This window comes from Lontra canadensis, unplaced genomic scaffold (genome assembly GCF_010015895.1).
Source record: "Lontra canadensis isolate GAN:19392208 unplaced genomic scaffold, GSC_riverotter_1.0 scaffold75, whole genome shotgun sequence".
Lineage (NCBI taxonomy): Eukaryota > Metazoa > Chordata > Mammalia > Carnivora > Mustelidae > Lontra > Lontra canadensis.
Window position 1 is genome coordinate 9,202,753 of NW_022631069.1, and position 22,760 is coordinate 9,225,512.

General features: G+C 53.9%; 1 protein-coding gene across 2 annotated transcripts in view; it reads right to left on the bottom strand.

The window, feature by feature from the left end:
- Nucleotides 1–22,486, bottom strand: part of SLC6A17 (solute carrier family 6 member 17) — a 46,041-nt gene extending 23,555 nt beyond the window's left edge. The window contains exons 1-3 of one of the 2 annotated variants that reach the window (XM_032881507.1): nt 22,287–22,486; nt 5,438–5,810; nt 1,048–1,205 (exon numbers count right to left, since the gene is read on the bottom strand). In XM_032881507.1, coding sequence (XP_032737398.1) covers nt 1,048–1,205; nt 5,438–5,723 — 444 coding nt within the window. In that variant the 5' untranslated portion in view covers nt 5,724–5,810; nt 22,287–22,486. Of the gene's footprint in view, nt 1–1,047; nt 1,206–5,437; nt 5,811–22,286 lie in introns of those variants that run through there. The other variant, XM_032881509.1, reaches the window with a different exon arrangement.
- Nucleotides 22,487–22,760: the final 274 nt, after the last annotated feature.

A 22,760-nucleotide genomic window follows, 5' to 3' on the forward strand; every position in this document is an offset into this window, starting at 1 on the left:
AGGAAGGGGCTCTGAGGGCCTCCTCCTAATCCTCAGTTCATCTGGTATTCAGGGAATCCACAGAGGAATGCTTCAGATATTAAAGATCTCTCCTCTAAGCATTGAACTCTTAAAATGTTAATCCTTTCCAGTTTGAAATTCTTCTAAGATGCTTAAAGCATTTCCCCATCATTTCCTGATGACTCAGGGTGACAGTTGCAGAGCTACCCTCTGGGACTGTGGAGGCCCGCACAGCCTTTGTGTCCCCAGACAACGGCCCCAGACTGAACGGCTCTGGAGGCCCTGCGGATGCTTCCTACTGGTGTCTTGTGTCCTCCCTCCCCTCAGTGTCTCTTTGGTCCTGGCGGCAGCCTGCCCCCAGAAAGATGTCACTTCTCATGTCTTGGAAACACGATCGCTAGTCTTGGAAGAATTCTACTTGGAAGAGGAAAGCGTCAATTCGGACTGAAGGTCTGAGTGGTTTCTCCAAAAGCCATGCTTTTACACGATCTGGCTGCTGAGAGACCCCTTCCACCTGCAGGGGCCCAGCTCTGATCCCTGTCTCCCATTGCTCCTAAGCCTCACCCCTCCTGGTTCGGCCACAGGGCTCTTGTCTGAGACCTTCTCCCACTCTGTGCGTGTGCCTAGCAAACAGGCAATGAGACCTCATGCCTCAGGGCAGCCTTTCCCTGGGATCCATGCGTGCCCAGTGCAAATACTCTTCAATCAAGGAAAGAGGAAGGGCCTCCCTCACTCGGGGCTGAGGGGCTGGTAAGCAGACAGAGGTATCCCGGACGGTCCACGTGTCCACAGAGAACTCGAGCGGAGATGTCCCAGGCTTTCCTCCTTGGTAACATTTCCAAATATTATATCCTGCCCCAGGAAGCACAGACTGCTTTCAGTGTAGGAAATGCATGGCCCTGGGACGCCAGCTGGAAGCAGTTCTCAAGAGCAGGGTCTCCCTCCCTACCCTTGATCTGGCCCCAGACTCTGGTCTGCAAACCCCGTTCCCCAGGAGCGGCTCCCCCTGGCCTGCCAGCTCATGCCCAGTGCCGACCCCCGACTCACTATGCAGCTGGAGAAGCCGATGCCCCCAAGGCGGGGACACACGTAGTGCCACACACCAATGCTGCCACGGCGGATCCTCTGGCCCACAGCCAGCTCCAAGAAGAAGAGCGGGATCCCGATGATGACCAGCAGCACAAGGTAGGGCACAAGGTATGCACCTGGGGAGGACAGGGGCGTGTCAGAGGGCGTCTGGAGCAGGGCGCCAGGCTGAGGGCAGATGACCACGTCCTGCAGTCTCGCCCGCACCTCTGATGGTCCTCAAACTGCTCCAGGCCTTGTGCTCCTCCAGGAGGGGTCTGGCTCCCACGTGTGACCCACCACCACATACTGCCTCCCCTGCCCCCCCTTCTTCCCCTTGACTCCCCTGATCTGAAATTCTGGGGGAGGACTGCTCACAAGGTTAGATTCAGAGACAGACAGACAGACACCGTACCATCTCTTCAGAAATTCACATGTCAAGTCCCCGGTCGCCTCCTGATGTACTGGGAGGACACCTGTTCACACTCACTCCCGGCCCCAAAGGAGCAGCCCCAGATGGAGTGGGCCCTGCTCCCTCGCCCCCCAGAGGCCCAGACCCCAGGCACGGTCTTGCCCGCCTCTGAAGCAGATGCTGATGCCACAGCAGACTGGGCAGCTCCGGGGAGGCGGAGCCTGGAAGCTCTCCAGGAAGACAGGGTCTGACTGGCATCACCATGAATCTACAGCCAGTTGGGAGGAATGAGACAGAGAAGTTTGGAAATGCATAGCCGGGAGGATCGTAATGGAGAGACAGAATGGATCTTGATAAAGATTCCAGATGATAAATTAAGTTCACGGTCTCTGGGCTCCATGCAGACGCAATCTCAATTCCAAGTGACAGGGCATTTAGCAGGAGAATTAAAATCGTGTCTGGACACAGACGAGTGATCTCTGCGGAGAGCTGTGCCAGCAACCTAGTCTTGTTAGCAAAGCCATCAGACGGCCCCAGTCACCAGGGCCCCGGTGGTCACCCGACACCCCCAGACCAAGCTTTTCCGGCTAGGAGTATCCAGAAGACCCCCAGCCACCCGTGGCTCTGCCCCCCAAAACAGGACATGCCACATGTGGCCAATCTGCCCACGACCCTGGGGGACCAGGCTTTCCCAGGCACTAGGCCTGGCACTTGGCAACAGCCAGCTGTTTACTACAGGTCTACGCTGGGCCGGGCATGAGCAGCCGGGGGATCTGGGGATAAAAGAAAGCATAGCCCTATCCCAGCACAGCTCACAATCTGGGAGGCAGGAGCGGCAGGTTCCTGTGAGCAATGTGAGCACATGCGCACGCGCACACATACACACACACACACACATACACACACACACACGCACGCACGGACCAGTCCCGGAGGGCCAGCTGAGTTCCAGGCCTGCCAAGGGAGGGGTCAGAGTCCAACGCAACTAATCAGCAAAGGCTTCCGGGGCGGTAACCCACCCAGCCTCACACGACAGCATCTAATTCATTTAACATACAACTACACGCGGTCACACATACACGTAAGTTCCTCTTGTCACTAACAAGGAGGGCCATCCTGGCGCCCAAAGGAGAGGGGGCCTGAAGGACTCCTAGCTCTGTCTCCTGCTCTGGGGTTCGGGGAAATGCAAGAGGAGACTCGTGACATGCAGAAAAGTGAAGGGACGTGGCTCACTGGTTTTGTATTTCAGCCATATCCCCTCAGGGGCAGGAGGGCAAAATGTGCAGGGAGGTGGGCTTCGGGGCATCTGAAGGGTAGGCTGGTGTCTTCTGTGAAGGCTTCTCTCCTCTCTCCCAAAGAACCAGGGAGAGTCTCCACATATGTGCTGTCCACAGAGCGGCTCTCAGCCAAGATCGGCCACGGGCACGCCGCCACCTGCCACTGGGGCCAGTGGCCCGAGTCAGTCGGGCCCAGGGCACAGACTTGGCGGCAGCTCTCCTCCGCATGCCACGGCCCAGCCATCCACAGCGCTCAGGGGCTGGGGTCTGGGTGAGGCTTTCTGGGTAGGCAGAGGTCCTTTTTCTTAACAACCCTTATTGAAATCATTTGGAAATGCACCCTTTCCGCCTTTGAAAATACAATTTGGAGACGCAATAGGATTCCCTTGGCTATTTCAGTGACTTAGGGGAACTCTGGGTCCTCCCTCTCAACAGCTGGGAGCACTGCTCAGGGTGTCAGGCTCTGGGAAGCTGGACTGTGGCAACTCCGAGACCTCCTGGATCTCTGCAGTCTCCGTCTTGGTCTGTACTCTGGGTCTTGCTTCGGGCAAACACTGATGTTATTTCTGGGATTTGGAAGACCACCTGGGTCTCAGCCTGCTGAGATGCATACCAAGTAGGGGCTGAGACAGCCCCCGGGGCTAGACCTCCTGAGCCGGAATCCTGGCTCTGCCGCTTACTAGCTGTGTGACTTTGGGCCAATTCCTTGATCTCTCTGTGCCACTTTTGGTCTTCTAAAAGAAGATGATAACATTTGGCAGAACCACAAGAAACTGCTGATATGTAACCATCTTTGGCTCAGAAAAGCACGCATTCACAGGCTTCCATGCTCCCTTTTGAACGGGCCGGGGCGGGGTATGGGGAGCTGTTGTGAGGATTACACAAGTTACTTCGTCTTAGTCAGCACTTGAAGAACAGAACGGTTGCCTCTTTGTCATAAAAATCAGCAGAAAGAAAAAAGCCAATTAAGAGAACCAGATCAAAGGAAACTTCAGCATCGAGTGGAGCTAAGCAGAGTTCCAGAAGGCCCACCCAGATTTAAGCCATGTTTGCCCGGCTCCCCCACGGCTCAAAACCACAGAGCTGCCTCTCTCCCACCCAACAGTTTTCTCCTTCCTTTATCTGAAATGGGATCATTTGACTCCTTCCACAAAGCGTTTGGGATGACTTACCGTAATGCTCGTAGGCTATGTGAGCGTTAAAGGCAGAGATACGAAGGGATTCTAGGAATGAGACAGGATGGAAGAGCACAAGCAGGAACGGGGAAGGGAGAGCTCAGAATCCAGAGCGCTAACGACTCTTCTGGGGGCTGTCTGCGGGGTCTGGGTCCAGGGCGATGGGCTGGAGACACCGTGAGCAAGAAAGCTTTGGCAAGCCCACTGCCCCGGGAGTGTGTGTGGTGGGGAGAGGGACCAGAGACCAGGCAAAGGACAAGGTTAGAGGTTCCCGGCTGGAGTCGCAGAGGTGACGTGTCCTCCCACGTCGTGGACGCTTGTTGTCATCATCTCTCCGCACACAAGAGAGCCACACACCTAGATTTGTATCCTTGCTCTGGGCTGATCTTGTAGCCACTCAGTGACCTGAGTCTGGCCACGTCACCCAGACCAAAAGCTCTAACTGGCAGTTACTGATTGATTGATTGATTGATTGACTGATTGGGGTGGGGAAAGACCTTTCACAGCTTGGAGAGCGAATGCTCTCGTGGAAAGAGAAAAGCCTCTGGCCTCAGTTATATAGGCTCAAAGGGCCATTCTCACATTCTGCCCTTCAACAGAGATTGGAAAGGAGGGGAAGCTTCCAGCCAGACTTGGCCTCTGAGCCAGAGAGGGTGTGTTCTGGAGAGGAGGGAGTGTCCCTGAATGGGGCTGCATCCCTGGGAAAGGCTCCATGGCCAGAGCCCCATGGAGCAGAGACAGAAGGAGTCAGGTGAAATGCCTACAAAGCTGTGGCCAACCATCAGGCTGGCATGGGGCAGTCCCAGGCCACGGGGACTAAGAGCCACAAGGGCTCTCTGCTGACTCTCACTAGCTGTGTGACCTTGAGCAAGTCATCTAACCTCTCTGTGCCTCAGTTTTGCAGTCCCTACCATGAGGATGATGACTCTTCCCCTCACATAGAGTGTAGGGGGAATCAGTGGTTGAATTATATGAAATTGGCATTTTGGTTGTTCCAAGACGCTCAAATACCAGCAATTTCATGCATTTCAGCCTAATATCCAATAAGTGCTGAACAGGGCCTGGCACCCAGCAAGCATTTCGTTAGAATGGCCAACCGCTGCTCTTCACTATACCTCAGATACGAGTTAAGCATTCTACATGTAAAGCCCACTGAATCCTCCCCACTCTGCCGTGAGGCAAATTCGACTCTTACTCCTCTTTTACAGATGAAGAACAGAGAGGCACAGAGAGATCAAGCAACTTGCATGGGGTCTCTGGGCTGGTCAGCTGCGTTGAGGTCTGCCCGTGGGCTGTCCTGGGCTGGAGCACGTGTCCTCGCTATCACCGCTCCCGGCAGCCTCTTGCTCGCTGTTAACCATTGGCTCTTTCTGGGGAGCCTTCCTCGAGAATCCCGAGCCCCACCCTCCAAGAGCCCCAGCTCTGCACCAGCACAGGGCTGCTCCTTTCCACGCCTTGGCCTGGCCCGGCTGCGGAATGCCGTTGGGGCAAGTGGGGCCACCTCTTACCGCCTCCATTTTTCTGGCACAGGTAGGGAAACCTCCAGATGTTGCCCAGGCCCACAGAGAACCCAATCTGGGCCAGGATGTACTGCAGCTTGCTGTTCCAGGCCGGCCGGTCCTCGGCCTCCAGCTCCTCATCTGCCGCCTTCTGCTTGCCGCCGGCCTCGCCTGCCACGTTCAGGATGCTTTGCTTGTAGTCCACCGGCTCCTCGAGGGCCAGCAGGTCGGCCACCGATTCCGTGACATGCTCGTTGCTGTGCTCACGCTGCGTCACCTTGCTGTTCTTCGGCATGGGTGCCGCCTAGGCCACACAGCCCCTCTCCGCCACACTCAGAGAAGGTGACTCTCGGCTGCCGTCAGCTCCTTCTCATCCGGGGACCTGGGAGAGCGACCAGGTGAGCAGAAGAGGATTAGCTGACCACAGCAAGAGAGTCGGGGAGCCCATATGGGCCCTAGTCCCCCATCACTCCGGGGCACACACTCAGAGGCCGGGCAGTGAGTGGCTTGGAACACTGAGCTTGTCTTCCTCCCCTTCACAGGGTGCCCACTGAGGAGCTCAGAGTCTGCAGACTCAGTTTTCCCACAGGCCTTACGTGAGCAGCACTGAAAGGTACACCTAGGGGCACCCGGGTGGCTCATCAGTTAAGAGTCTGCCTTCAGCTCGGGCCATGATCCTAGGGTTCTGGGATCAAGCCCCATGTCTGGGTTCTTTCTCAGCAGGGAGCTTGCTTCTCCCTCTCCCTCTCTCAATCCCCCTGCTTGTGCTCTGTCTGCCAAATAAATAAAATCTTAAAAAAAGAAAAAGGAAAGAAAGGTAAACCTACTGGGGGCAGAAGAAACCAAACCAGACACCAACCCCAAATAAAGGGCCCTCCATGACAGTACCCCCCCTTCCCATAACTGCATGTCCTAGAGTGTTCAAGAGGCCCCCACAGCCCTCCCCCCACCCCAGGTGGCATAGGTTGGTGGCTAGGCCCTACCCCTCCTGAGCTCTACATAGCTAAACCACCCGGTGGGACCCAGGGAGGCTGGTGTCTGCCATCTCTAGGGTCTTTCTATTCCAAATACGGTTCATGGGCCAGGAGCATCACAGGGAGCTTGTTAGAAATGCGGACTCTCAGGATCACCCCCAGACTGACTGAGTCAGTCTCTGTATTTTTACAGAACTCTCTGGTGATTCAAAGGGACATTAATGCTTGCAAAAGAAAAAAAAAAAGTTAGAGCTCCAACCGCAGGGACCCTGCACATCGGCCCCTGCATCCCCTGCAGTCCCCAGGCAGGAGCACTGACCAGGTTCTGCTAAGGATTCTGGCACTGCCGCCCTAGAGGCGTCTGCTGAGTGCCAACACATGCTGGGTCATCGCTCAGCGCTGACACTATCTGAGGGCCACTGCAGCCAAGAGCCCGTTCTCCATCCTTCAGTGACAGCTTTACAGCAGATAATGTCTGCACGATGCAGGCGGGGGAGGCAAAACCCTCCCCGGCTCCTGCCATTCCTCATCTGTCTTTCATGCTTTTCCTTAAAGAAATAAAGCACCAAGGAAATGAGTCTTTTGAAGGATATCAACATGCTGTGTTTCAATGTACCTCCTCGTCAAGGGGAGGTTGGAGGATTTAAAATTAAACATGCATACACCCGGCCTGCCATTGCCCTGCATCTTTCGAGGGATGTAAATTACCCAGTAATTCCTTGACGAAGGAAAGGAGTTGCCGCTGGAATCCGCGGTCCCGTCTGTTCTCATCTGTGCTGATGGAACAGCGCGGGCAGCGGCTCCACGAAGCAGAAGCTTCACCCAGACTGCCTGGCCGACTGAGTAACACCCAGGCTTCAAGGGGACCTGACCAGCCAGATCCTGTTACCTGTGTAGTGACGCTGGGAGACCCGATGGATGGAGGCCGTCTACACCCGTCTGTGCTGTTCGCCAGCCCTCCCTGGGCCAGGCCGGGAACCACAGCAGCGGGTGACACCTCCCTGCTTTCCACATCCAAGGGAGACCATGAGTCTTGAGTGACTACACCGCCACCGCCCCCCTTCTGTCGATCCCAGGAACAGTCAAGGTCTTGGGCTTGAAGGGACCGAGACAGAACCGGTCTGCCTAAAAGACCTCAGAATTCGCTATAAGAAATGCAGCTCTCTGCTGGGACTCCTCCTCACATCCGGTCAGGCGAACGTTCCACTGTGTCCCGAAGGGAGTGTGTGTTCCGTGGACCCTTCAGCCCTCAGCCTGCCCAGGATGCCATGTGGCCCATGCCTCTTAAGGGAATGGTGCCCTCAGAAGGCATGAAATGGGGAGGCCTATGTTCTTGCCAGTGTTGCCAGGATGAACCCCTCCCCCTTCCCTAGTCAGCAGGTCCCTCTCACCAGGGCATTCATATAGAGAAAACAAGGCCCATGCAATGTCTGGTTGGCTGGCTATCCTAACTCCCCTACAGTTTAAACAAGAGTTTTAATTAAAAACTAGAACTGGGGGGATGCAGGGTGGCTCAGTCGGTTAAGCATCTGCCTTTGGCTCAGGTCTTGATCCTGGAGTCCTGGGATCAAGTCCCGTATCAGGCTTCCTACTCAGCGGGGAGGTCCCTCTCCCTCTGTCTGCTGTTCCCCCTGCTTGTTCTCTCTCTCTCTCTTTTCACCCACCATCAAATAAATAAATAAGTAAAATCTTAAAAAAAAAATAAAAACTAGAACTGGGGAGAAGGGTTGGGGTCCCTCTGGAGATGGCAATCATTAGGGTCCCAGCTCAGAGCCTAAACGCAGGTACTGGGCCTGCAGTGGAATTTGATCGGGACGGATCTGCAGTGCATTAAGTATGATTTACTGCCCATCATCCCACAACTGGAGAAAACCGAAGGGGATTCCCGCAAGTCCACAGAATTTATCCTGCTGCTGGCCAACTGGAGGACAAGCTTTCCCATAAATAGCCGAGAGTGGCAGCTCTGGTCACCAACAAAGAAAGGGCTGCAGTAGGGGGGGGGGTGCGGGCGGCGAGTCTCATTTAAGCTAGGAGGACTCAAGGACAAAATCAGCACATTCTGGTAAAGCCAGGGAGGGCTGGCCACAGCAGCATCACAGAAACCATAGGAATCAGCTCAGCCGAAGCCTCTTCCTTCTTCCCAAGATGTGAGTGAGCATCCTGCATCACAGGAGGGGGGCCCAGGGGCCTCCTGGGCCATCAGGCTCACAGGACAAAAAGTACTGGTGCAAATTTGCAAGCAGAGCCCCTGGGCTGGGCGACAATCCTGACTGGAACATTCTGTGCCCAGAAACACGCTCAGTGACAACCGAGTCTGACACATAGAATATTAAAGCTCGAGGGGCCCTAGCAATATTCTCATTTTCTATATGAGGAAATTGAGGCCCCACAGATGAAGTGACTTGCCCAAAGCCACTGGATCAGACTCAGCATGGGGGGGGGGGGGGGGAAACAGGAAGAAGATGGAGGTGGTGAGGATGGCAGCTTTGCAATCAGACGGGTCCGAGTTGGAGAGTTCCCATTTCATTCATTCATTCTCTCCCCTGACACCCATTTACTGAGCTCCTTCTCTGTGACGGGCTCTGTTCTAGGTGCCTGGGATGCAGCAGCAAACAAAATAAGCAAAGTATGTCCTCCCGTGGAGTTTATATTTCTCGTGGAAGGGCCAGATACTAAAGAAAGAAACGTACCATGGCCCACGGGGTACAGGATACAAAGAAATAACATGGACGGGGGTGGTATTGCAACCTGGAGGGCCGCCATTTTATGGTCTGGAAAAGCACCCCTGAGGAGGGGATGTTTGAGCAGAGGCGCTCAGGAAATGTGTGCCAGGTGAGCGAGCAAATGGATGAAATGGGAGCGCTCAACCCCTGGCCTGTCTCCAAGCCCCTGCCCTCCACCACAGCAGCCAACTATCAGGACTTCAGTGCGCTGAGAGGGGTGGGAAGCCATTTCACCTTAACAATGCGGCTGACAGTCCTCTTGGGGGTGAAAAGGGTCTACGTGACGACAGCTCCCCCTCCGAGGGAGGGCTCCCATGTGGACTCAGTGGGCGGACACACCCAAAGTGCCCAGTCCCAGAACCAGGAAGGATCCTGCTACTGGGAAGCCTTGCATTCTTTGCCTTAATTCACTTAAAAATATGCAAGCCCTCCCTATTTGTTTTTTTTTTTTTAAGATTTTATTTATTTATTTGACAGAGAGAGATCGTAAGTAGGCAGAGAGGCAGGCAGAGAGAGAGAGGGAAGCAGGCTCTCCACGGAGCAAAGAGCCTGATGTGGGGCTTGATCCCAGGATCCAGAGATCATGACCTTAGCTGAAGGCAGAGGCTTACCCCACTGAGCTACCTAGGTGCCCCAGCCCTCCCTATTTCTATTTGGTCACAGAAATACCATTGCTCCTCAGGAAAAGCCAGAGTGAGTTTGCGGAGGAAGAGGGATGAGGGTGGAAAGAAGCATTTTCCACCCACACCATCTCAGAAAGGTCCAAGCTCTGTCAGCAGGGACGGGTGCCCCCCACCTTTCACCGGAGGCTGCTGGGGCAGCACCCTACAAAGCCCAGCCCACCCCCCTCAGGGACCCGGGGCCACAGGGACGCAGCTAAACGCCACGCAGCACTGGGTCTTGGGTCTAAAAATCAGAAATGTTATTACAAATATAAACGTGGCCTCATCTTAATGTTTAGCAATATTAGTAGTGGAGGGACAGCTCCTAGTTGTGATCATTTGAAACCACTTACAAACAGTTTTTACTCAGTCTACTGGCACGGTCTGGGGAGGGGACACTGCTCAGAAGCCAGACTGCACGGGGTCGTTTGTGCTCACCGGCGCCTGGCCTGAGATCCGTTTCCTCGGTGGTCAAAGGAGGATAACGGTGCCCGCCTTACACTGTTGTGGGGAACAGCAGTTAGGTGGGTCTCAGAATGGCACCCAGCAAGGGCTCACAATTGTCACCTCTTCTTGACACCTCATTCGATTCACGGCCAGCCCGGGAAGTGAGCGGGGCTGGCCGCGCCCCAGGGCAGGACAGCACCTGGCTCACACCACATGGCTGTCAGCACTGACGTCTGCTCGCTCCTGCGCTGCCTCCATGTTTTAAAGATGATGGGGCACCAGTGACTTGGAACGACCCTACCTTCCTACACCCTCCAGCTCCCTGGGAGTCCCTGGGCTTGGGAAAGGTCAGCTTTCAGACCAGACCATGGGAATCCTCCATGTACCCAGCCAACAACCCTGGGACAAGCAAGATCAGAGAAGGACCCAGAAGGGGCAGATTCCTCTCTGCCCCTGACTTTACAGGCCATGGAGCCAGCCACGATCCAGGTGTCAGGAAGCCAGCTAGGTGCTGGTCCCAACCAACCACCAACCAACTGTGCGAGCTGGCCCCATTGCCCTGACCTCTCTAGGCCTCTGTTTCCCCATGTGTAAAATGGATTGGTCTGCACGATTTCTGAGGCTCTTTCCAGCCCTGCCTATATCCAGGGTGTGTCCCTCTCGCACCTGGGTGTGAGCAAGGTGTGACCTGCCTCGGGCACTTGACACGGCAGGTCCTTCCACCTGTCTTACCCACTCTGTTGGTGGAGAGCTCGCTGGGCTGTCGTGGGGACGCTCTGACGGCTGGCCCAGCCAAACTCGAATCATGGCCCTAGAGGAGTTGGGACAGGCCGGATGTCAGATAACAGAGTTCCGGGGTGCGCTCTGAGAGGAATGCTTCAGTTACCTAAAGCACAATGCCGGGGGGGCTCGAGAACAGAGTACGCCTGGCTGACAGATCCGTCACTTAGCAACAGAGGCTAAGCTTCCAGCTCAGCAGAACACGTGAGAGAAGCAGCCCGGAGGGAGTGAACTGTGAAATCTTCTTAAAAAGAAAAAATAACAATAATAATAATGTGACGAGGAGGCAAGCAGGTAAAAATACCCCGGGCCAGAGGGCCAATAGGTCCCCAACAACTTTTCAAGCGTGGCTCTCAGTCATCCCCTCCGGGGTGAGGGGTGACCGCCCACCTGCAACAGGGGCCAGCCCCTCTGCTCCAGGCAGCCAGAGCTGGGGGCCTTCTGGAACACAGCATCCAGTCAGCCCCCTGAACATCCGCCTCCTGGGGTCAGCGTCTCTCTTGTTCAGGAGGGTTGGACCAGGTAACTCAGGGGACGGACTCGAGGGAATCACTTATTTTCCCAGCCAGACTCCTCCCAGGGTCTGTGTGGTGGGGTCACCTTCTTTGGGAAAGGAGGAAGCCAAGGTGATGACAGACACCCCCCCCCAGAGCCTCACTTCCCTGAGCCCCACGGGGCACAGCTTGCTCAGCTCCCCCGGGGTCTCTTGGCTCTGGGGACAGTAGTGCACATTCTTTTTTTTTTTTTTTTAAGATTTTATTTATTGATTTGACAGAGAGAGATCACAAGTAGACAGAGAGGCAGGCAGAGAGAGAGAGAGAAGCAGGCTCCCCGCCGAGCAGAGAGTCCGATGCGGGACTCGATCCCAGGACCCTGAGATCATGACCTGAGCCGAAGGCAGCGGCTTAACCCACTGAGACACCCAGGTGCCCCAGGAGTGCACATTCTTAAATGCGAACCTTTACAGTGGAGGGCTGAGAAGAGCCCCCAGGAGGGGAGGCCAGGAGAAGAACACCCAGCCGCCTCGGCCATAAAGCCAGGGTCCAACTCAAGGCTCATATGTGGTGGGCAGGAAGCCAGGTCAGGGTCCTGCTCTCTGGACAACTCCACAGCTTCCTGATTTCCATGTGACAAGCGGTTGTGGCCCAAACACCTCTACTAATTACCTCAGAGCCTCTGGGCTTCAACTGAGCCCAGAACGGATCAGACTGTTATCAGAGACACAAATTGTCCTACAAATTATTTTTAATTGTTTTATCGAAACTTCTGGTAGTCACCTGCGGGCAAATTGCTCCTGACAGGCCCTGGCGGGTCTCCATGGCTGCTCTCCTTGGGTTTTCTCATCCAGCTCCATTCTTGACCTCTCCCCGCCGCCCCCCCTCCTTTCCAAGGGCACAGAGCCCTGTTAGCACGTCTGAGCCCACCCTCGCTCCCACCTCTTGTGCTCTAGTTCAGACCCTTCCTCAGCAGCAGGCTCACTTTCCTGTAGGCCTTCGGGACAGCTTCCTGAAATTCCATGTCACCCACTCCCACTGCCTCCTGGAGAGAGCCCACTGCCCTTGCCAGACACATTTGCAGCTCCTCCCCTGGGGCCCCTTCACCCCCAGCCTCAGCTGGCACTTCTTCTCTGAAGCCCCTCGGCATAAAACCTTCCCTAGCCTCTGCCTATGGAAACTTCCAGCTTTCGAAGGTGCATCTCAAGGTCCATTGCATCGCCTCTGTGACCTGTTCTGTGATGCTCTAAGTGAGAATTAACGCTCCTTTCTTTCCCCTTCTCGGCACGCAACTTAGAATACTCTTCCACGCTTTTCCCATAGCTACCTGTGTGCACCCCGACTCCTCCTCCGAACAGGAAGCTCCCTGAAGGCAGAAACCCAGGTGTACCCAGCTTTGCGTCCGCCCGCCATTGCCCCTAGCCCAGCCCAGCCCAGCCCAGGCCTGCCACACACTGAACGGAACAGGGTCCCTACAAATGTTCGGGCTCCCTGCCTTCCCCTCCTCCAAGGGCAGCCGCTTCCCTGTTGAAATGCTAACCACTGCCTTCACCTTGAAAGAGAGGCAGGGGGAAATGCTAACGCACTTGAGAGATATGTTTAAACCTGCTAGGTGTCTGCCTGTCCCAGCTAGGGTGACTAATCAGGTGCAGCCCTGCAGCCCATGGTGGGAGGACCCCAGGACTGGGAAGCCAGTCCTCTGTTCTGCAATCATCTGTGAAATAGGAAACAGTGCTTACCTACCAACTGCATCTGGTTACCACATGGTTAGAGAGAGAAAGCAAAAGAGAAGTTTATCAATGAGGCAAATAAACAGAATGGTAATTTCCAACTCCGTTTCAGAGAGTTGTCGGGTTGGTGTGTTGGTCTCTCACCTGTATTTCAAAGAATACCGTTTTTGGTTCTGCAAAACCAAACCTTCATGTATTACTATTTTACGTGCTCAATAAATATGACATGAAGGAAGCGAATGAGTGGACTCATGAACGGGTGCATTTTGAAGTCCCCAAATTTTCCAGAGTCTGATAGAATTTCCCAGCTCCAAAATTTTCCTATTTTCCGATGCAATATTCTGATCTCAAGAAGACATTATGTCCCCAAAGGCGCCCCAAGGAGCAATTTATTTTTTATAAGGTTTTTATTTATTACACACACACAAACACACACACACACACACAAACACACACACGCACACACATATAGAGGGAAAGAGAGAAAGCGTGAGCTGGGGGAGGGGCTTAGGTAAAGGGACAAGCAGAGTTCCCGCTGAGCAGGGAGACCTGCAGGGAGACAACTTTGGGGCTCAAACCCACAACCCTGAGGTCCCAACCTGAGCTGAAACCAAGAGCTGGTCACCCAGGCGCTCCCCCAAGTCGGCAGTTTAAAGCAAAGGTGAACTAAGAAGTCCAGCCAGCATTCACAGACATTTTTTGTCTTACAAAGGATCCACTCTTTGTGCCTCACTTTCTCCACGTCGTAGACAGGGTCCATTTTCACCTCAGAGAAATATACCCTAGAAGGGCACCGTCTTGGCCCAGAGCATTCCACAAGGCTGGTGGAATCATTCCGAACAACAGCTCAGGCAAAGGAGCCAGTAAGTAGAATCTTCCCCGGCCGGTCTCACCTTCCTGTTGCATTTGCCGAGCGTGTTCTCTGCAGCTGGTATTTTGTTTTCTTAGTCAAGGAGGAAGGGAAGCAGGAAAAGGGGCAGATGGTCCAGAGGGGGAGGAACTGGCACTGGAAGAAGTGGGCGGGGCTAGCGCAAATAAAATCTTTTGGTTCAGCTTTACCATCTCATGTGAGGGGGAAAGGCATGCCCGTGGGTGTGTAAGCAACAGCAGCTCCGTGGCCGCCCCACAGATGCATTAACCTTGTGCCAGACTCTGGGTGCTAAGGGAACTTCTGAAGGCAGGGGGTGGTGTAGTGATAAACAACAACCACGACACACAGGGGACCCTTCTTGAGGGCTGGCTCTCTAGCAGCCCCTGTGTGCAGCAGCCGTCGTCTCCTGCCCATTACGGGATGAGGTTGGTCCCACAATTATTTCCATTCTACAGATGAAGAAGTAGAGGTTCGAAGGGATTGGTTACCTAATTTCACTGAACTTAAGACCCTTTGATGCTGGCATTCTCTTGAACTTACCAGGGAGGGTCAATGGAAGTTTTCCACCCAATCACCACCCCTACCCAATCAATAGCCATTTTGAGATACCACTGATTGTGCATGGTGTCCAGAATTGATGAGGTGACAACATACAGAAAAACGCATCTTGGACCTGATGAGGTAAGGCAACGGGTTCCTAGACACAACTCAAAATCTGGGGGCCCTGGGTCCACACCAGCGCAGTCTGACTCTGGGGCCTGGCTCTATACCTCAACACAAGCCCAGAAAGATGGGCTTCGGAGAGAGGGCAGCCTGGTTGGAGTCCTGCTCTCCTTACTAGCTGTGAGTCTTCAGGAAACTGCATAACCTTTGTGGTCTTGGCTTCTAGATCTGAAAAGATGGAGAATACAGCCCCAATCTCACAGAGGCGTCATGAGGATAAAAAGATAACACAGACACCATCCACCCCTTCATGTCTTGGGAGATGCGGGGGAGATGGGCTTGACCCAAGTCTAGAGGCAAGCTGCCCACGGTCTGGCAAAGAAGAGTGTGACAAGCATGTGGGTCCCTCATGATGGGGGGGGGGGGATTTGCTGCTGGGAGACACAGGTGCTGGCGCTCCAACTGATGTGCTGCTTTCTTTACTTCCTTCATCCAATATTTACTGAACACTAAGTGCCAGGCCCTGTTCAAGCACAGCAGAGAACAGAGTAAACGGTGTCCCTCCCTCATGAGGTTTATATTCTTGTGTAAAGTGACAAATAAAAATCAGACAAATATATAATCAATATTGTATATATAGACACATACCTGTAGTATACATAAAGATCGCACAAAAATATGTAATAGTGAATTTGAGGGGATGGAGTGAGACAGGGATGCTACAACATATAGGGGGAATAGGTGGGCACATTCTCATAAAGACCTGATAGAGGGAGAGAATGAGCCATGTGAGTAGCCAGAGAAACCATTCAGGGCAGAGAGAATAGGAAGTGCAAAGGCCCTGAAGCAGCCTGTTTGTGAGTACAAGGACCAGAAAGAAGAGCCTGAGCCTAGAGCATCCTAAGCAGGGAAGAATGGAAGTGCTGACAGGAGGATAGCTAGACTCCAGAGAAGACTTGCAAAGCATGGAAAGGCCTGGGTTTCTTTTGAAGGCTAGCAGGGAGTTGTTTTAAGTGTCTGAGCAGGGGAGTGATGTGACTCAACTGTTTTTAAGGAGATGTCTACAGGACAAGTGAAAAAACAGGGAGGACAGGTGAGAGGGGATGGTGACCCAAGCCTGGGTGATGGGTGCGGTTTAAGTTTTAGAGAGAGAAGGAAAAGGAGGGCTCCAATCTGCTGCAGAGCATATCAGGTCCCAGACAGGCAGAAGACTCATGAGACTGTCCCAATTGGAAAAAGACACAATTTTTAAAAATCAGATGTGAAAATAAAAAGTTCAGGAGCAACGAGTAAAAACCTCACTACCTTCTTTCCTCATTCACGGGAGGCTCATGGTGGTAACAGATGGGTCCTCGCAGTATCTGTCCAAATTCTCCGACCTGGATTTTCTTAAAGCCACTATTTTGTCTTGTTTCAGAAAGAGACAGAGGGAACCAAGGGGGTCCAATTACCTGAGTTACCCACCAGACTGCTGAAGTGCACTTGAAGGAATAGCGATCAGAAACCCTTAATTACTGTCCCAACATGATGTCTCTTTCCTGGGAATGAGAAGGGTTTGTGCCTCTTTGCTCATCAGCACTCGGTGCAGCTTTGTGGAAGGGGTGGCCAGAAAAGTGCTCCTACTGGGAACAGGTCACAGTACAGCTGAGATCACAGCAAAGAGAGGAAGCATTTTTTTAAAAGATTTATTTATTTGAGAGAGAGAGATAGTGCACAAGTGGGGGGAGGGGCAGAGAGAATCCACAAGCAGACTCCCCGCTGAGCATGGGGCTCAATCCCACGACCCTGAGATCATGACCTGAACCGAAATCAAGAGGCGGCCACTCAATGGACCGAACTACCCAGACGCCCCAGGAGCAAGTATTTTTGAGGACCTGCTATGCTTACATACATAATTTATCCCGCAAAAAACCTGGGATAAAAAAATGTAATTCTCATTTACAAAGAAGCCAAGGCTAAGGGAAAATAACAGGTAACAAGATTAGCCTGTCATGAAGTGTCAGAGTGGGGATTCAAAACTCTGTAGCCCATTTCCTTTCTGATATATTGGTGCTTTCCAATCTTCTGTATGTCATAATACACAAAGAAAAGAATGCTGGTTGGGACACTGGGGCTACTCCAAAACATGAAGGCATCACTGTTTCCGGGCCACGCGCTACCTGTATGCGGCACCAGTGAGGAAGTTCTCCACCGGGCCTGGCTGTGTTGCACAGTGACACACCTGAATCTCACTCAGCACGTCAACGGTGAGGCGAGTCCTTCTACCATTGTTTCTCCCTGCGGTTAGGAGTTTCCTCATTTGGCTAGGTCCTTCCCTAAAGCCAATGGCATAATGAGAGTTGGGGAACTGGTCAAGGAGATTCCTTCCAGCTGCTCTAAAGGAGTGTCCAAATCACTAGCCGGCGGGTCATCTCCGTGGTGTGCCAGGACCGTGGACAGCGCCCACAGGGCCATTCTGGGAGCTAATTGTGGGTTGCGGCTGCCCTCCTTCCCTTAGACCCACCCCCAGGGAAGAGAAGGTCCACATCCTCACATCCTCACTGAATAGGCACCTGGCAGCACCTGATGGAGGCACTCCAGCAGGTGACTGTTCTCATTCCTCGAAAGGGAGCTTTAACAAACAGCACTCCTGACCTGGAGTGGGATTTAAAACCACAGGAGCCGGGAGTCTTATAATTAAAGAGAAAAATGCAAGCAGCAGAATTTGGGGGTGTGGACCAATGAATTATTTTTGTGAGTAAAAGAGTAAGTGACAAATTAGTGGTGCACAGAATCCAGGGGAAATTCTAATTAACCCAGTAATTAGAAACGGTGGAGAACAGTGAGAGGCAACTTGTTATCTCCAAATGAACCATGAGTAGCATTGGAAGATCGAGAGGCAGCTCGGTGGGACAAACGCAGGAGATGAGATGAGCCCAGAGCCCAAGAGCTGGGCATTATTTCCTCCTGCCTATGCCTTCACTCCACAAGAGGCCTCATCCAGATAGGGCTATAAGTCTCAATCCCCAGGTTGGAGACTCAGGCTACTCAGGACTCACCTGACCCAGAATTATTCTCCAACAAAATATACCCGGTCACGAACACAAGAATAATGTAGTACAGCAATCCATCTTGCATTTGAGCTTAGTTTCTCACTTGTAAATTTTCTGAACACCGTGAATATCTAGTTTTTTTTTAATAACTAGTTTTAGCCATGATTGAACCATATTTTAATTTAAATAATTACTCATGGAGGTGGGAGAGGGGGAATTTTCAAAGTACTGTATCTGCACAAAATGGCTGCTTGTGCAGCAAGGGCTTCTGGGAGAACTCTTCATGTCCTCTGGGGGTGGGGTGGGGGAGCAATAATGCTTACACTCTGGTTTTCCACCCTCACTTACAGGAACTTCCCCAAGATCAACAGTGGCTTGGAGGTACAAGGCAGGATAGGACAAATGGGCCTATTCTACCAGGGCTGGTGATTTCTCAGAGAGCGAAGAGATGAAGAGGCAGGAAGAATCAGAAGCTACATTTCCCAGAGCAGCCACGGACTCCAGGGCAAAGCCCCAGGGGTGAGGACAGTGGGCTCTCCATGGGACAAGACTAGGAAGCAAGCAGCGTCCCTCTGAGCAGCCCAGGCCAGCAGCTGCCATAAATACCCTTGGAGTGTTAACAGTTTCGCTCTGGGGTCTGAGGCCTGACCAGAAATCCCTCCAAGTCCCTGGCACGTGCTCTCCAGCAGAGAAATCTGACACACCAGAGCTCCCAGCAGCACATGGCCGTCCTTGACTCTGCGGAGGCAGATATCCTCTGGGTACCAACCAGCCTGCCGGGACTCTTCTCTCGCTGCTTCCAGCACCAACCCCTGACTTGGATAAACTTTAAGGAATGAGGTCAGGAGTGGCAGAGATCAGGAAGAAAAAGACCAACAAGACAGTAAAACATGACAACGGAACCTGGAATCTTCGGCTGGATTCCAACCCACCAGGCACAACGGACCAGATTCCCCGAACCGTGGAAGTTTACGTATGTTCATTCTCTACCAAATTCCCATTGGTGGAGGCTCATTTTCTGCTTCCTTGGGGCACCACCTTAAAGAACCGGACCCACAGGCTTAGGACACCTTGTTTGGATAAATGCTCAGGCAGCCAGCAAATATTTATTAAGAGCATACTGTGAAGATATCACATAAGTGGTTCGGGGCATAAAGTTTGGATCCTGCCATACCTGAATTCAAATTGTCAGATTGCTGCTCACTACTGGTGTGACCTTGGACAAATTATTTCACCTCTCTGAACCTCAAGTCCCACATCTGTAAAGTACAGAGAGCACTATCCATCTCCTGTGGTTGTAGCGAAGATTAAATGAGATGGTATATGAATAAAGCACTTAGCATGACACCAAAGCCTTCGGTAAAAACCTAGGTGTCATCATTGTGTGCCAAGCATGGCGTGAGCTGCTGGAACCCAGAACGGCAGTCACCCCCCTAAAAGCACGCCAAACTGGCCTTTCCCCACAGGTCACTAACCCGCCTGTCTAGGTTAGCGCACTAATACAGATCCATCAGCGGTCTTGTGCTTCTGACCTCTGGAAGTCTGAGACACAAGGTGGGGGAGGATGATGGAAAAGGACTTTGTGGTGGCTGACTTACAGAGTCTTTTCCCAGCCTGGGTGCTCCAGATGTTTGGCTGTGAGAACGCCTTGCAGCCCAGCCCAGGAGCAAGCCATAACTCAGATCTGCTTCCAGGAAGAAAGCTCAAATCCATCTTCCCTTTAAACTATTCTGCTGCTTATCTTAGCAGCCTTAAAGGGACTGGTGATGAATTGTCCTGCTGCAGCTAACTTAGACAGGAAAGGAGCACGAGGGGAGGGAAGGTGCACAGGCAGAGAGACCCTGCTTGTCAAGAATGCCCTCATCTCAAACATTTGCTGCCAGATCCAGTGGGGAGGGCATACCTCCAGGGTGCGTGTGCCTCATGCACACACACGCACACACACACACACGCACTGCCAGTAGTAGACTGGAGTCCCCTGGGCCAGCATGGCCTCTTGCTGCACTAGGGATCCCCTTACTGCCTTTACTTTTGAGGCACACACATCTTAGCTCACACCAAGTCTAGAGACATTACAGAAAGAGAGAGCGAGGGACCAGGATCCCTCGGGAAAGGCAGGAGAATAACACAGTCTCCTCTCCTGGATGGTTGTCATGCAGCTTCCAACTCCATGGTGGACAGGACAGGTGGGGGTGTGGGGAGGAGGGCAAGAACTGATCCAAGGGCAGGGGTCCTTGAAGTCCACCCAGCTAAATGCCACAACTTGAGAGCAGGCCACAGTCACGCACGATCCTAAAGAGTAAAGGTCCGTGCAGGAGTCTCGCCCCGGAGCTGTTGCAGACAGCCGAGCACACCCATCAGATCCAGCACAGCTCTTCCTGCCACCCCCCGCCCTGTAATCCTGCTCTTACTCAGGGTGTCCTGGGGAGACCCGAAGGTTGGGGAGAGGTCAGTTTAAAGCTGAATTATGTGTCCTTCTCAACCACGTGTGAAGCCCTGACACTTTCATTGGTCTCCATATCCCCTCTCACACCAAGGCACAAGGGCAGGGAGAGAAAGAACCACCGCTGGTTACGGGCCATAAAGAAAAGGGTGGGGAATCAACATTTTACGAGCATCTGCCAGGTGTCCAGCAAGGGGCTCCAAATAAGCCTGAGAAAAAGGCACTATAGGCATCCCCATTTTATAACTGAGGAAATCAAGGCTCTGGAGGTGAAGTGACTTGTCCAAGGTCACCCCATGCCGGCATGTGGCAGAGCACGGGGCCCATTTCTTTCCACAATCACAGAGCCTCCCACGGAGCCTGTGCTCCAACCCACCCCCCAACCCCTGCTTGCCTTGCCCGTGGGGCCAGAGCTCTAGGACCCCTGCCCAGGAGCCAGACAGCCCGAGATCTGCTTAGCTCACCCTGAGGACTTGCCCACCTCTGTGACCCCAAAACCCTGGGAGCTCTGGGGTTTCTGCTTACAAGTCCTGATAAAGAACTCCATTCAACTCATAAACAGCTGACACACAACTCTGTGTGTGACTCAGGCCAAACGAACTGACTCCAATCAGCACCGGTGGGCACGATTTGCCTCCTGCACTGAGTCACTCGGGCCAAGCTGCAAGGATTTGCTGAAACTCACCACCTACTTAGCTGCAGCTGCTTCCTTAGAGAAAAGGCCAGCACAAGAGCCAAAACCTCTGATGGTCCCACTGGATGGGCCACAGCCAAGGACAGTCAGGTGTGACCTCAAAGCCCTTCCTGCTTGGGTGATGGGTCTACCTCACTGGACCATGGGACAATGTAGGCACAGCACGAAATACAAGAATCCTTTGCTGTTAACCTCAACACACTCTGACCTTGTTCTCCAGGCATCCATCAGAATGTCCAGCACCATCTAACAGGCTCCAGCTCAAGTTTTGGTTGAATATTTGGGGAGCCATTACAGGATTTTCTTAGCTCCTGGAAGTTCCTATGAACAAGGACAGCCCCCTCACAAGCATCTTTTCTTCTGTATACCGCTGCCCTGTCTCCCCAACCCAACCTTCCTGTCTCACTCTCACAGCTGAATTGCACCCCCACCAAGGCAGCTCTGGTTAGAAATTTCCTAATTCCTAAATGTTTTCCCAAAGAAGGAAAGAGGAATGGGATTTAAAAAAAAAAAAATTTTTTTTTTTTAACTCCACTTGATAGCAACTGGGTTCTATAAAGGTGAGTGGCCTCGGGATTTCCGAACACTTAAAGTCAAGAATGGTTTTGGGCTTTTAAAAGATAGCACTAGGCTTCCCTCCTCAGCCCTCCCCAGACTACGGCGAGCACAGTTTGGGAGCACGGTGCGCACAGGTATAAACGTGGCAGAGGCCTCTCCCGAGACAGTCCTCCAGACCCACACCCCGCGCACGTCCCCTATGTCCGCCATTCGGTTGCCAGACGCGCTTCCCTCGAGGGAAGATGAGCTCCCCGCTAGCTCCGAATTGAGCGCGGTCCAGCCCCAGACTGGGAATTAAATATTCATCTCGGGCGTGAGCTCTCAGCTTCTCTGGCCAATGTTACTGTCAAGGTCACGGGCCTGAAGCCCAGCGGCTGGGGCTGGGGTCTCCAGCCGCGCAGAAGCCTCCTCGCGGGAACTGCGCCCTGGGCGCGCAGCTCCGGACGGCCACACCTGCCAGGCCTCCAGCCTGGTCCTCCGCGGTGCGCTTGCCTCTGCAGCTCTGCCGGGTTACCCCCGGAGTTCTTGGGCCCTCCTGAGCCCGGGAAGCTAGAGCTGGTTGGCCAACCCGTGAGCGCGGAGGAGCGCGAGCCCCGGGGCTCCGTCTCCAGGCAACAGCGGCTGGAGCGGCGGGAGGAGCCCGGGGCCCGCTCAGGGCCGGGCGGGTACCTGGCGGCGCCTCCTCGCGCCTCTGTCCTTAGGCCTTCCTGGCTGGGGCGGGGCCGGAACGGCTAAAGTTGCGGTGGCTGGCGCGGTAAACCCAGGCGGGGCGCGGCCGGCGACTCACCTGTCCGGCGTGGGCCGTCGCGCGGACTCGGACCCTGCACTCCGGCCGAGTAGCTGCGGTCCCAGACGGGTGGCGGGCGCACCGCCCCTCCCACGGGCAGCCCGAGTCTGGCGGCGGCGGGCACCGGCCCGGTCTGGGAGGGGACCTGAAGTAGCGCGTCCGCGCACGCGACTCTGCTCGCTCCTCGCTCCCTCCCTCGCCGCCGGTCCCTACCCAGATCCCGCCCGCTGCGCGCTCGAGCCTCAAGGAAGCAGCGCGGAGACCCAGGTCCCGCGGTGGAGACGGCGCGTGCGGCTGCGGTCGCCGACGCCGAGTGCCGCGCTCCCGGTGCCCTGGCCGCGCCGGCTCTGCGGAGCGGAACGGAGCTGGGCGGAGCGCGGCGCGCGCTGTTCCCTCGCTTTCCGAAAGGCCACCCTGGCGGCGGGGCGCCGTGACGCAGGCTTGACTCACGCGCGGGCCCGCGTCAGTGCGAGG